A 13,762-nucleotide genomic window follows, 5' to 3' on the forward strand; every position below is an offset into this window, starting at 1 on the left:
GCTAGATTTTATGTTTTTAATGCTTTTTTTTTTCGATGATAAAACTACTTTATGTTCATTGTGGAAAAGACATAATAGTTCAGTCTATTTTTAAAATAAGTGATTACATTGAAATTGTGAATCACAGCATAAGGTAGGAGAGAGAACTCAGCAATGATGGTGACTTCTTCCAGTCCAGACAGTTTTTACCTTTCTCAAGTCTTAAGGTTTCTTTTCCCCATCTAAATTTCTGCTCTGGTCCCTGTGTGAACTCCTGAGTCCAGCTACCCCACCTGCAGGCGAATAATCCTAGCTGCCAACCCCCCCAAGAAGGGGATGCTGTCTGCTTGGTCACGTCTTGGCTAGGACATCTTTTCATGAAAAGACAGTTTGTGAGGAGAGATGTGCTCACCATCAGGGTTCTGTTATCACAGGGGACTCCCCTTCCCAGGTCACCCCCTTTTTCTCTCTGGTTGAGATGAGCTGTGACTTCCTGGTCCTCCCTGTCCGTGAAGGCAGAGGCTGCCTCTCTCAGAACAGCTCTGATTGTCGTGTGACAGCCAAACATCAAGCCATGGGACAGGCTGGCCCTCACACAGCCTCATAGGCTTGGCCTGGAGCCCGAGCCTGCTATCCTCAAGACAGCATCACTCCTGCTCCTTTGATACAGCACAAGGATCTAAACTTCCCCCAGTGCCTCGGGTCAGGAGGCCAGCTGTGGTTACAGTCATGGACAGATGTGGAGGGGTCACACCTGTGTGTATCTAGCCCTAGCCCTACTGTAATCGAGTACTAGGAGGGAGGAAGGAAATGAATAAAAGAGAGGACCTGATGCCTGCCCTCCTTGACAACAAAGGTCTTTCTGTGTCGTAGGTGTTCTGTGTGGGTCAGCTTGTCTGTGCTGTGCTTGCCGATTCTGAGGTTCAGGCAAAGCGAGCTGCTAAGCGAGTGAAGATTGTCTATCAAGACTTGGAGCCGCTGATACTAACAATTGAGGTAATGAGTTCTGTGGAATGGTGGTGCCAGTTGGGAGCCAGAACAAATATCGGTTAAAATGCTTTTGGCTACTGTAACAGGAAAATGTGGCTCAAAGTGGCCTCCAAAGCACACGGACTTTATTAACCTCTAACCAGTCTCAGTATTAACAATTTCCCCAAGGACATGGCTTCTTTTTGCTGCTCTTCTCTGCTGTCCACAATACAAGCTCGATTCCTGTGGTCACACAGATGGCCGCCAGGACAACCTGGACTTCCTTGTTCATGTTCAAGGAGTAAGAGGAACCCTATTGCCCCAGCATTCTAAGCACAAATCCTGAGATCCAGCCTAATTAAGCCACTTAGGTCACATATCCATCTCCAAATTAATGACTGGCAGAGGAATGGAGGAGCTGTTGGTTATTTCTAGAGGTAGGAGTTGGGGTCAGATTTCTCTGAAGTAAGTGGGCTATGTAGGGGAGTGTAGGAAACTGAAACGAATCTGAGCCCTGTTTGGAAAGGGAAAGGGGAGGGGATGCTGGATGGGAACCAGTGATGTCCAGGAAAGTGGATCCACTCTATGACTTTTTACCCACCTTCACCCAGGCACATGGTGAGGACCAACAGGATGTTCCATGAAGTGAGTGTCAGAGACACGATTTTTAGATTTTTCAAGAGATAAGTCGTGTGATGCCTACAGGTATTTTGGCAACTTAAACTGGAGAATTGCATTTTCTATCCTGATTTTTAGAAAGGAGTTGAAAATTTATAAAGGCTATAAGACTCATCTCCATGAAATGATAGGGTGTTCTCTTGCGTGCATTCCGTTGGTTCTTATAATTTCCTGGATGATGAAAGAATGAACACTGGGGAGGCAGTGTAAATAGATGAGACTCAGTCCATACAGGCTGCATGTGCTCTGGGACACAATATCAGCTTCACAGCATAATGAACTTGTTGTTCTCTGGGTGACCGGCATGGCCTGAGGCAGAATTGAGGAAACAACCTGGGCACGATCAGTGTCTCCAGGAGAACTGGGTGTTGGGGGTGCTTCCTGCCATGCTGCTTGATGCTTAGGAACATGGAGTTTGTCTCTGGGAATTTTTCTTACATTTTAAAATAAAAATAAAATCATGTCAAATAGACAAAAATGTAGAAGTCTAATTGGAGTGGAAGTGTGATTAGGCCTCCCAAATTTTCCTGGCCAGTTTCAAATTCAAACACTCTGTTCCCTTCTCAGGCCCTTTTCATTTACATGTTGCATGCTGCTCTTGCTTCATATATTCTGTCCCCTGAAGTTTGCTGGAGAGTTAGAATTACTTATTAGAAATTATTTACATAATACTTCATCAATATCTTGTTTATAAATCTTTGCCCAATATCAGGGGCTAAATATCTACTCTCCACTCCCCCTACCTTCCAGCCAAATAAAAGCCCCAATAAGCAAATATAATAGATGCCACTCCCCCCACCCTCACCACTTCAACCAGCAGACTCGTGATTGTCTGCCAGAGAATCCCAGCATCAGATACAAGCTCTGGCTTTGTGGAAAAGAGTTGCCTCACATTGTGTTCAGAGATTAAGCTCTCAAAGTCTAAAGATCATCAACTAGATCAGAGCAAATTTAATCAAAGTTTAGAGCAGGGAAATATGCCCCTCTCCCTATACATTACAGTTCTTTTATCACTTTCCTGACTAAGAAAAATTCAGAAAATTGGCTCAAAGTTACTCAAAGAGCAAGCAGCCAGTGAAGTTGAAAAAGATTAAACTTTTAAAAATAGGATTTATAAAACCTAGCTTTTTTTTCAACCTGGAATCTCTTTAATCTTAGATTAATAAGAAAAGCACATGAACAGATCCCAATAGGAAGTGTGTTATCAATCAAAATAGAATAAAAACAAATATATCTCTGTCACTATCACAAAGATTTAATCTGGCGCATGCTTTTCGAGTTTTTAGTAGATTGAATGGGGCAACGATCAAAACTCTTGAATCAAGGGGTAAGGCTGATGACCATAATGGAAAAAAATGTGTTCCCTACCGGAATCTGTCCTGAATAATAATCATCAACAACAACATGAGCATAGCTAGGACCTATACAGAGCTCACTGTGTGGTTGACATGGTTCTAGGTCAGTTTCACACATTAACTTACTAAATGCTCACCACAATCCTATGAGGCAAAAACTATTTTTATCCCCATTCTGATAGGGAAACTAAAAGACAGGGTTACCCAAGGTTACATAGCTAGTCAGTAACAAAAACAATCAACAAACACTCTGTCAAAGAACCTGGGCCCCACCGGTGCTATAAACAAACCAACCCAGTTTTTGAATGGGGGAAATGGCAGAATCACAATAGCCCATCCCTCTAAGGGGTGTTGTCTAGACACCTACTGGTGGCCAGAAGGAAACAGAGATAAGAGAATCCCCAACTACCAACAGAATGGAATTTCATGGATGGACAATAACCCACAGTAGATAATGCCAGCAGGAGCTGGCACACCACATTTGCCAGTGGACACATGGATTACTGCAAGATAAATTCTCAGGGATAGCTAAAAACCAACCTATGTTATTGTAAGTACATCTCTGGTTATGTGCACCACTGTACCCTTTTACTGGGCACCCAGGGAGAGCCAATAGGAGCCAGTGTATAAATGGATTTGTACACCCAGCTCCCAGACAGGGCTTGTCTGAAATCTTACTTCCAGAGCTGGAGGTCCCAGGTGCTCTACTGCCCTGTGCAAATGAAATGCTCATCCCCACAAAGAAGGAATGTGGGGCTGGCAGGCAGAGCCACCATGATCCCAATCACTAGAGTCTCTTCAACTAGCAATTATTGAGTGTTTACTATATGCAATATAAGCTCTTCACGTCTTATTTCATTTTATCTTCACCAACCACGATCCTATTGGAGCTATATGCACACCTGTTACTTCCATTTTACAGACAATGATAAGAGAGGTGAAGTGATAGGCCCACAGTCAAAGCTGGTAAGTGGGAAAAATGTGTGCACAATGCTGACTGGGTCTAGAGCCCAGGCTCTGAAGCCCTGTGCTGTATGGCCTTGGCTACATGAAATGGATTGTGGTGTGAAGACAATAATCTGCCTGGAAAATACTAGTTTCATTCTGGGATCACTTAGATGCCAGTTTTTTGCTGTGCATATTATTTCTTCAGACTCAGTAGGCACATTTACATTTCCTCACTGGGGAGTCTCTCTGCAGTTGGATTCGTAGCTTGGCTCACCAGGGTCATGGTGAAAGTGCACAGAACCATAAGGTGAAGGGAGAAACAACCCCTGCTCAGAGGATGTGCAGTGGGGTGTGTCTGCCGCCCTAGGGCAGGGTCTCTTGCCCAAGCTACCTCATTCCTCTGTTCTCTTTCTAGGAAAGTATACAACACAACTCCTTCTTCGAGCCAGAAAGGAAACTGGAATATGGAAATGTTGACGAAGCATTTAAAGTGGTTGATCAAATTCTTGAAGGTAAAAAGTAATGGAAGAGTAAGCAACCCTGGAAGCCTTCTAAGCATGTCAGTTTAAGGCTTCCTTTGTCTTCTGGAAATCATCGGGCAGCCTAGGGAGGTGTTGCTCCTCAGGAACAGGCAGAACAGGCACCTCATTCACAAATGTGTTTCCCTCCGTCTCTGGGATAGGCCAAGAGCCAATGGGGAGGCAAAAGAGGAGGCAAGACCGTGCCCCTGTTCCCTGACCCACCTTCCCTCATCAAGGCTCCAGTTGTTAGAGATGTCATTTTCTTTCCTGTTCACAACCACCCTGCAAGAGGGTATTATTATCTCAATCTTATAGGCTGGAAAATGGAGGCTCGGCGTAATTATGGAGTGTGACCAAGGTCACACAACAACTACTAAATAACAGAGTTGGCCATTGAATTGATAGGCTTTGTTAGGATTTCCAAAGCCCATGTTTCTTCTTCATCTTTTCTCTCTCTGATTCTCCCTCTCTTCCTTTCTTCCTTCTCTGCTTTTTCTTCCCTTCCTCTTCCCTTCCCTTTCTCCTTTCTCTTTCTTCCAGACTTCTTTCCTGTATGTATGTATGTAATTAAAATTAAATTTGCCTCTTAGAAAATAGTTAATTATAGCTTTCCAGTACAATTCCTTAACTTTTGGCTTTGAAATATTTTAAAACTTACATAAAAGTTGCAGAAACATTAAAGAAACTCCCAAATATTTTTCACTCAGATTCCCCAATTATACACACACATACACACACACACACTTCTGAGCCATTTGAGAGTAAATTGTAAACATGACGTATGTCTCTTTACCACTAAATAGTCAGCGTTTGTTTCCCAAAAACAGGATGCTGTCTAACATAAACATAGTTATCAAAATCAGAATATTAACACATATACTATTAACCTACACAGCTTATTTGAATTTGGCTAGTTGTCTCAATAATGTCCTTTATAGCGGAAAAAAGAGGTTCATCATAAGTCTTAAATAACCCATGCTTTCCCCGCCACACTCTGCTGTCATTGCTGCTGTGAAAGCTGTCCTAATGCCTGCCTCACAAGATCTCTGATTTACAGACATGCTATTGGGTGGGTATGGGCAGTCTGTGCCACATCTCAGAGCAGAGAAATCATCCGGCATTATCTGTCTTTAAGTGAATTTCCAGGGCACTGGCCTCTAGTGCATGTTAAAAACTCCCATCTTCTGGGCTGGGCATGGTGACTCATGCCTATAATCCCAGCACTTTGGGAGGCCGAGGTGAGTGGATCACTTGAGGCCAGGAATTCAAGACCAGCCTGGCCAAAATGGCGAAAACCCCTCTCTACTAAAAATACAAAAATTCCAGGCGTGGTGGTGGGAGCCTGTAATCCCAGCTACTGAGGAGGCTGAGGCACAAGAATCGCTTGAACCCTGGAGGCAGAGGTTGCAGTGAGCCGAGATTGCACCACTGCACTCCAGCCTGGGTGACAGAAGGAGACTCCATCTCAAACAAACAAACAAACAAACAAACAAAAAACACAACTCCTATCTTCTTAATTTTTCTCACCAACCTTGATCACAAGAATAGGAAGAGTCCTAAGACACATCCCATCCTGAGTGCACAGCCAGAGCTGTGTAATATGTCACCAGTCAGCCCAGCTTCTTAAGTTCCAAGCCCATCATGTCTCAACTCTATAGGTGCATTAAACTTGAAGCGTGTCAGGGGCTGACTGGAAATGTCTCCTGAAAGCTGTAGGAAAGACACCTGGAACTGTCACCTACCAGTTTTCCTTGGCATTGTGTCTTATTAGCTGTGTAACCTGGCAGGGCACTTCTCAGGGCTCAGTCTCCCTGTTTTAATATTACGTGGATAAAGTAAAAACAATTTCAAATGTGAATTATAAAGATTATAAGAGATAATCATGTGTTCTTGGCATATAGTAACAAATCAATAACTGTGAGCAATGATTATTAGATTTAGATGATTTTGTTGTTTTCCTGAAAATGTTGTCTATTAGTGAGATACGTTGGCAGGTGTTCATTTATCAAACCCAGTGTTTCCAAGATTTTCTCCTTATAGGAATCACTGAGGATATTTATGAGACCTAGAGATTCCTGTGCCCTTTTTTAGAATTGTAGAGGATCCAAAACAGCCCAGGAATTGGTCTTAACAAGTTTTCCAGGTAATTCTTAGGGCTAGTAAAATGTGGAAAACACTGGAAAGGTGAGTTTGATTTATGGGAATGAAGAGAAAAAGAGGGTACATTTCTATCATAGAGCGTTCCCGGCATGAGCATGTTGGAAATATCAATATTTAGGGGGGTTCCTTGTCTCATGTTTGTTTCCTGACATAATGAGTATTTGTGCAAGAATTCCATTGTTGTATTTTTCCTTGACATCTTCTTTAATTATCTAATTCAATTAGGTGATTGATTTAGTCTGCCTCTTACTTGAATTTTTGTTATTGCTGCATACCCCATTGATAAGTATAAAAATGATACAGGAATATTAAAAAGGACATTTATACTACTTTTCAGTATAAACGCCAGCTGCAGTAGCTCACGCCTATAATCCCAGCACTTTGGGAGGCCAAGGCAGGACATTTGAGGTCAGGAGTTTGACACCAACCTGGTCAACGTAGCAAGATACCTTCTATTAAAAAAGAAAAAGGAAGCCAGGCATGGTGGCTCATGCCTGTAATCCCAGCACTTTGTGAGGCTGAAGCAGGCAGATTGCTTGAGGCCAGGAGTTTGAGACCAGCCCGGTCAACGTAGCAAGACTCCTTCTATTTAAAAAAAAAAAAAAAAAAAAAAAAAAGGAAGCTGGGCGCGGTGGCTCTTGCCTGTAATCCCAGAATTTTGTGAGGCTGAAGCAGGCAGATAGCTTCAGGCCAGGAGTTTGAGTCCAGCCTGGGCAATATGGCAAAACCCTGTCTCCAATAAAAATACAAAAATTAGCCAGGTGTGGTGGCAAACACCTGTAATCCCAGCTACTCAGAAGGCTGAGGCACCAGAATGGCTTGAACCCGGTAGGCAGAGATTGCAGTGAGACGAGATCAGGCCACTGCACTCCAGCCTGAGCGACAGTGAGACTGTCAAAAAAAAAAAGATGGATGGATGGATGGAAGGAAGGAAGGAAGGAAGGAAGGAAGGAAGGAAGGAAGGAAGGAAGGAGGGGAAAAAAAGAAAAGGAAAGACAAGGGAAGGGAAAGACAAGGGAAGGCAAAAGAAAACCAGTTTTCATCCTCTTGACTCACAGGTTTGAGTCTAGCTTTTCCCTTTGTCTGCTATCATCTTTTGGATTATGAGTTTCTCATAATATCTCATGATATTTCAATGCGAGGTAATTGCAATTAATTATCATAGCAACACTTTATCTGTCTTCTAAGAAAATAAGTATCCCACACTGGGGCCTGTAGGAGTGGGGGTAAGGGGAGAGAGAGCATCAGGAAGAATAGCTAATGCATGCTAGGTTTAATACCTAAGTGATGGGTTCATCTGTGCAGTAAACCACCATGGCACACGTTTACCTATGAAGCAAACCTGCACATCCTGCACACGTACCCCAGAACTTAAAAGTTGAAGGAAAAAAAGAAAGAAGATAGGTGTTCCAAGAAAAAAAATATTTAAAAGATAAAATATGTGGAGCATTACATCAGGTCTTAGAATGCGTTCTTGGAGGGAGTACTATTATTGTTTGCACTTATCTGCTGCGAAGATATATTTCAACTCTATCTAATCCCGGTGTCATAGCACCAGAGGATGCTAAAGATTACCATTTTCAAATGAGCCAGCTGAGGCTAGAGAGGCTACCTGATTGACCAGGATGAAATCTAAGAGTTTTCCCAACTCCAAAGTTAGTATTCTTTCCTCTACATTATCCTGCTTCTCATTTATCTCATTAAAATTCTGTTAGCTGGGATGTGCTTTATACTGGAGAGCACAGAGAACAATCTGTATAGAAGGATTTGCAAGAGACCCAGGGAGCCCTGAAACTGAGACGATTTTCCCCACAACCTATCCTGCTGGGCATGGTACAGATAGACACATTCACATCTTAGCAGATTTGGGACTTTAAGGGCCTCTTATTAAAATGTAAATATGCCTGGAGGAATCACTCCTAACCCCATACTGGGATAACATTTTATTTCAGGGATTAGTTGATCAAATTGGTTTCCAGCCTAGAGAGTTGACAGCAATACCCTAAGGTGAAGAGGGGGCACTACGGGTGGGGGCTGTCAGGGTAGGCAGTGCAATATAACAGGTTTCTAAAACTTTGCCTTCTTTACAGATTTAAACAGGAACAGCTCTGTCTAATTTTTTTAGCTCTGAATATTTTAAATAAAGTGAATACTTAACAAAATAAATTCTGAGTGGATAGGCAGAATCAATAATACTGCAAGCATGAATTTGAGCCTAGTGACAATGACATGGGTCTTTAGACTATTTGATAAAAGCTTAAATTGAAGTTAAGATCTGAGCTTGTGAAATTTTAATGTTTATATTTTATAAGTGAAGCAGAATCTATTCATTTTTCTGTGCTCTTTTTTTAAACTCAGATTTTTCAATAAGATAGGAAGTCCAGATTGCAATTTAAAACATCTCATTGGGAATCCTCAATTTGCAAATCACTATTGCTGAGTAAATTTTTAATTTTTAAAAGTTCTGCCTTCCATTAACATGATTGTCAGTAATAATTGTATTCTGTTTGTTCCCTCTGCTTTTTATTCTTTTCCCCACCTTCCTGTGGGTTGCCTGAATATTTGCTTAGAATTTCATTTTGATTAATCTATAGTATTTTTTAGTATACCTCCTTGCACAGATTTTTTTTAGTGGTAGCTCTAGATAGTTTACACACATACATATACACATACATATATAAAATAAAATTTATATACATATAAAATATTTACATATATAAAATATCCCAGTCTGGTTTCAACATTTTACAAGTTCAAGTCAAGTGTAGAAGCTTTACCTCCCTTTACATCCCTCTCCTTTTTATAATATAATTGATAATTCTATTTATTTATTCTACATACATTGATAATCACATGAAGCAATGTTATAATTTTGCTTCAAACACAATTTAGGAAACCCAAGAGGAGAAAGAAAGTCTATTGTATATACTGGTATTTTTATTATTTCTGTTGTTCTTTCTTCCTTCCTGATATTTTAAGATTTCTTCATTTAAAAAAAATCATTTTCTGTCTGTTTTAAAAACTTCCCTCAGCTATTATTTCAGGGTAAATCCGTTTAAAACAAACTCTTAGTTTTCCTTCATCTGAAAATGTCCTCATTTCCCTTTCATTGTTGAAAGATATTTTTGCTGGATATAGAACTCTGAGTTGACAGGTATTTTCACACTAGAAAAATTTTTACCACTTCTTCTGGCCTCCATGGTTCCTGAAGAGAAATCTGCTGTCTTTAAAAGTGCTTTTTTTTTTTCTTTCTTTCTTTTTTTTTTTTCAGATGGAATCTCACTCTGTCGCCCAGGCTGGAGTGCAGTGGCGTGATATCAGCTCACTGCAACCTCTGACTCCCAGGTTCAAGCTACTCTCCTGTCTCAGCCTCCTGAGTAGCTGGGATTACAGGCATCCACCACTATGCCTAGCTAATTTTTGTATTTTTAGTAGAGACAGGGTTTCACCACGAAAGTACTTTTCTCCTATAGATGAAGTAGTGTTTCTTTCTCATAGCTTTCAACATGGTGCTTTTGTCCTTAGTTTTCTGAAGTTTGACTATGAGGTATCTTGGAGTGTATTTCTTTGAATTTATTCTATTTGGGATCACTCAGCTTCTTGAATCTGTAGATTTGTGTCTTTTGTGAATTTGGGGACATTTTTAGCCATTATTTTTCAAATACTTGACTTCAACGGCACAAATGTTAGATCTTTTGTTATAGCCAATGGGTTCCTGAGGTGCTGTTCATTTTTTTTTCCAGTCTATTTTTTTCTGCTTTTCAGATTGGCCAATTTCTATTGTTCTATATTCTTGTACATTAATCATTTCCTCTGTTCTCCCTATTCTGTTGCTGAGCCCATCCCTTGAACTTTTTAAATTTTTGCTGTATTTCTTAATTCTAAAATTTCTATTTCTTTTTTCTTTTTATACTTTCTATTTCTTTGCTGAGGTTTCTGTTTTTTCATTTGTTTCAAGTGTTTGTGTAATTGCTTATTAAAGCATTTTTATTACAGCTGCTTTAAAATCCTTGTCAGATAATTCTAACATCTGTGTCATCTCAGTGTTGGCATCTGTTGATTGTCTTTTCTCATTGAAGCTGGGATTTTCTTGGTTCCTGGTATGAATGATATTTGATTGTATCCTAGACATTTTAGATATTACATAATGAGACTTTAGATCTTATTTGAATCTTCTATTTTATTAGAATATTCTGTTTCACTAGACTACTTTAACCTTTTACTGATGGAGAAGAAGGGGGTGATGCCTTGTTACTGCTAGGTAGGGGTTGTAAGTCCAGGTTCCCCATGTGGCGTCCACTGACAGCACCCCAATAGAGAGGCTGGGACACCTCATTGCAGCCTGATGAGGGTGGAACTATAGATTTCCTACTCAACCTTCACAGTAGGGGTGGGGCTGCAGTTTTTTTCATGGTGTTTGCTTGGAGTAGAGTGCTTATTGTCTTAATTTTTTTTGTCTTTCTAGTCTTCCCCTTTTCTGGTCCTTTGGCTAGGGAGAGTGGGCTTTTCTTGAGGATTTTTTTTTTTTTTGTCTTTGCCTGTTGGAGTTTTTAGATTGCTGGCTTCTCCGGAACTAAGTCTGGGATATCTGAGGCAAACAACAACAACAACAACAAAACCCACTGAACTCACTGCTGTGTCTTTTCTTAGGTCCTGAAGTCCCTAGCTGGTCTGCCTTCTCTCCACCTTTCAGAGTCTTCTTATGTTTGTTTTATAAATAATGCTCAGGGTTGTTACCTGTACTTAACAGGAGGGACAGGGAGCAGTACATCTACTCCTGCTGGTCCTAGAGCTGGAAGCCTCCATATTCTCACATTCCTACGCCTCTGCTAACAGCGCTGGCTCCTTATGACCTACTGAATCAAGACCCCTCTGCTTTTGGCTCTAGAAAGTCATACACCTTTCTCTAGGACTCTGTGACCTAGATATTGGCAGACACAAAAGATTCTCCTATAGAACTTTACTTCAAATCTGCAAGTAGACTGAAAGCTAAACATTGTTGTTTGTTATACTTCACTGTGCCCAGCAGAAGCACTATCAGTGGAATTTCTGCATAATGGGATAATACCTGGGGGACGCTACCTGTTTCTTCTGACTGCTTCCTTGACTTTTATGTATTTTCCTGTAACAGGTGAAATACATATGGGAGGTCAAGAACATTTTTATATGGAAACCCAAAGCATGCTTGTTGTTCCCAAGGGAGAGGATCAAGAAATGGATGTCTACGTGTCCACACAGTTTCCCAAATATATACAGGTAACATGGGGCCATTGTGGAGAGGACATGGCTAAATGATTTCTGGCCAGTGAAATATATCAAGAGCAATTAGAGGTAAAAGTATATTTGGGAATTTGAGGTGGGGGGATTGCTTGAACCCAGGAGCTCAAGGCTTCAGTGATCTATGATCACACCACTGCACTCCAGCCTGGGAGACAGAGTGAGACCCTGTCTCTAACACAAAACAAACAAAACAAAACCAAAAATGTTATTTCTTCAGGGACTGAAGAAATATTGAGTATTAACAGCCATATTGATTTCGGTATTAATAGCCATATGAGTTCAGTGCTTTTAAAAGAGTGTTATTAAAGTGGGAGCCTTTTGTTTGTGGATTGTAGCTTTAAAACCAGTTATGGAATCAGCAGATCTCTTGCTCAGCTCTTGGCACCACTGTTAAGAACACAAGAGAAGAAAGAGGAAGACCTGCTCTCCAAAGCCTATGGTGCCTAACTCACAGGAAACAGTTAAGAAACAATATTGAAAATGATGCAACCAGGTGCTAAATCAGCAAAGGCAAAATTTACGTGGGTGGAGAAATTAGGAAAAAGAGTTTGCTGAGGGCTAGAATCATCCAGGAAGTCCCACAAAGAGGTCTTAAGTTTGGATTCAGAGTGAGAGTGAGGTTTGTCTAGATGGTAAGACAAGAGAGGTCACTTCCAGGCAATTCCACAGCAAGATCAAATGACACCCATTCATTTATTTTCTCATCTCTTCTGCAAACATTTGTTGCCTGTGTCCTGTACCCCAGGCAGCATGCATGGAAGGAAGGAGGAATAGCACAATGACCGCCCCAGCTGGAATGAAGGGGTGCCTTTAGGAAAGCTAGATTTAAGCATCAGGGTGAGAGTAAGGGAAATGAGGCAGGGGGGTCTTCATTCTGGTCATAAGGAGCCAGTGCTCTTAGCAGAGGAGTAGGAATGTGAGACTATGGAGAATGAGGCCTCGTAAAAGGCAGGATCCTAAGGAGGGTCAGAGGAACTCCATTCCAGGCCTGCTTTTCTCTTCACTCTCCGTGGGATGTTGGGTCCATAACCTCATCCGTCTCAGGCTTCCCATCTGTAAGAATCAATTATTAAGACTAAATGACCCCTAATCATTAGGATGGCAGAAAAGAGTGAGATCTGCATCTAGGAAAGACCACCTGGTCAACTTTAGCAGCAATCCAAGCAAGAAGTGAGAAGTGCTTTTTTTTTTTCTTTTCTTTTTTGAGACAGAGTCTCGCTTGGTCACCCAGGCTGGAGTGCAGTGGTGCCATCTCAGCTCACTGCAACCTCTGCCTTTCAGGTTCAAGCGATTCTCCTGCCTCAGCCTCCTGAGTAGCTGGGATTATAGGCACGCATCACCATGCCCAACTACTTTTTGTATTTTTAGTAGAGATGGGGTTTCATCATGTTGGCCAGGCTGGTCTCGAACTCCTGACCTCAGGTGATCTGCCTGACTTGGACTCCCAAAGTGCTGGGATTACAGGCATGAGCCACCACACCTGGCTGAGAAGTGCTTATTTTCCAGTAGAGACAGTAGAATGCAGGGAAAAGACCCATGCTGAGTGAGGCTTAGAAGGCTGCAAAATCCCACAGCTTTGGGAAACATATGCCTAGGGATTAGTGTGAATAGAATACTTTAGGTGTGGTTCATGGGGAAAATACAAAAAAGTATGAGCACAAAACTATCTCACTGGTAATGAAAACACTACTAATTAGTTTTGGCAATGTCATTATAGCCAAGTATTGCTGAGATCAGTTGGTGCTGTGGGCCAGGGTTGTTAGACATTATCCCATTATTTAGCATAACCACACAGTGTGGGTATCATGTGCAACATTAAAGAATCAAAACATCTAGTGACTGTCACAATCCATTTCAGGGGACAGGTTTTTT

The 13,762-nt window shown here is 41.4% G+C and overlaps 1 protein-coding gene across 1 annotated transcript in view; it reads left to right on the forward strand.

Annotated features, from left to right (window-relative positions):
* Positions 1-13,762, forward strand: part of AOX1 (aldehyde oxidase 1) — an 85,502-nt gene that overhangs the window by 36,881 nt on the left and 34,859 nt on the right. Inside the window, 3 exon segments of the mRNA NM_001308443.1 lie at positions 853-975; positions 4,345-4,441; positions 11,742-11,866. Coding sequence (NP_001295372.1) covers positions 853-975; positions 4,345-4,441; positions 11,742-11,866 — 345 coding nt within the window.

Source organism: Pan troglodytes, chromosome 13 (assembly GCF_028858775.2).
Source record: "Pan troglodytes isolate AG18354 chromosome 13, NHGRI_mPanTro3-v2.0_pri, whole genome shotgun sequence".
In the NCBI taxonomy this organism is placed as follows: domain Eukaryota; kingdom Metazoa; phylum Chordata; class Mammalia; order Primates; family Hominidae; genus Pan; species Pan troglodytes.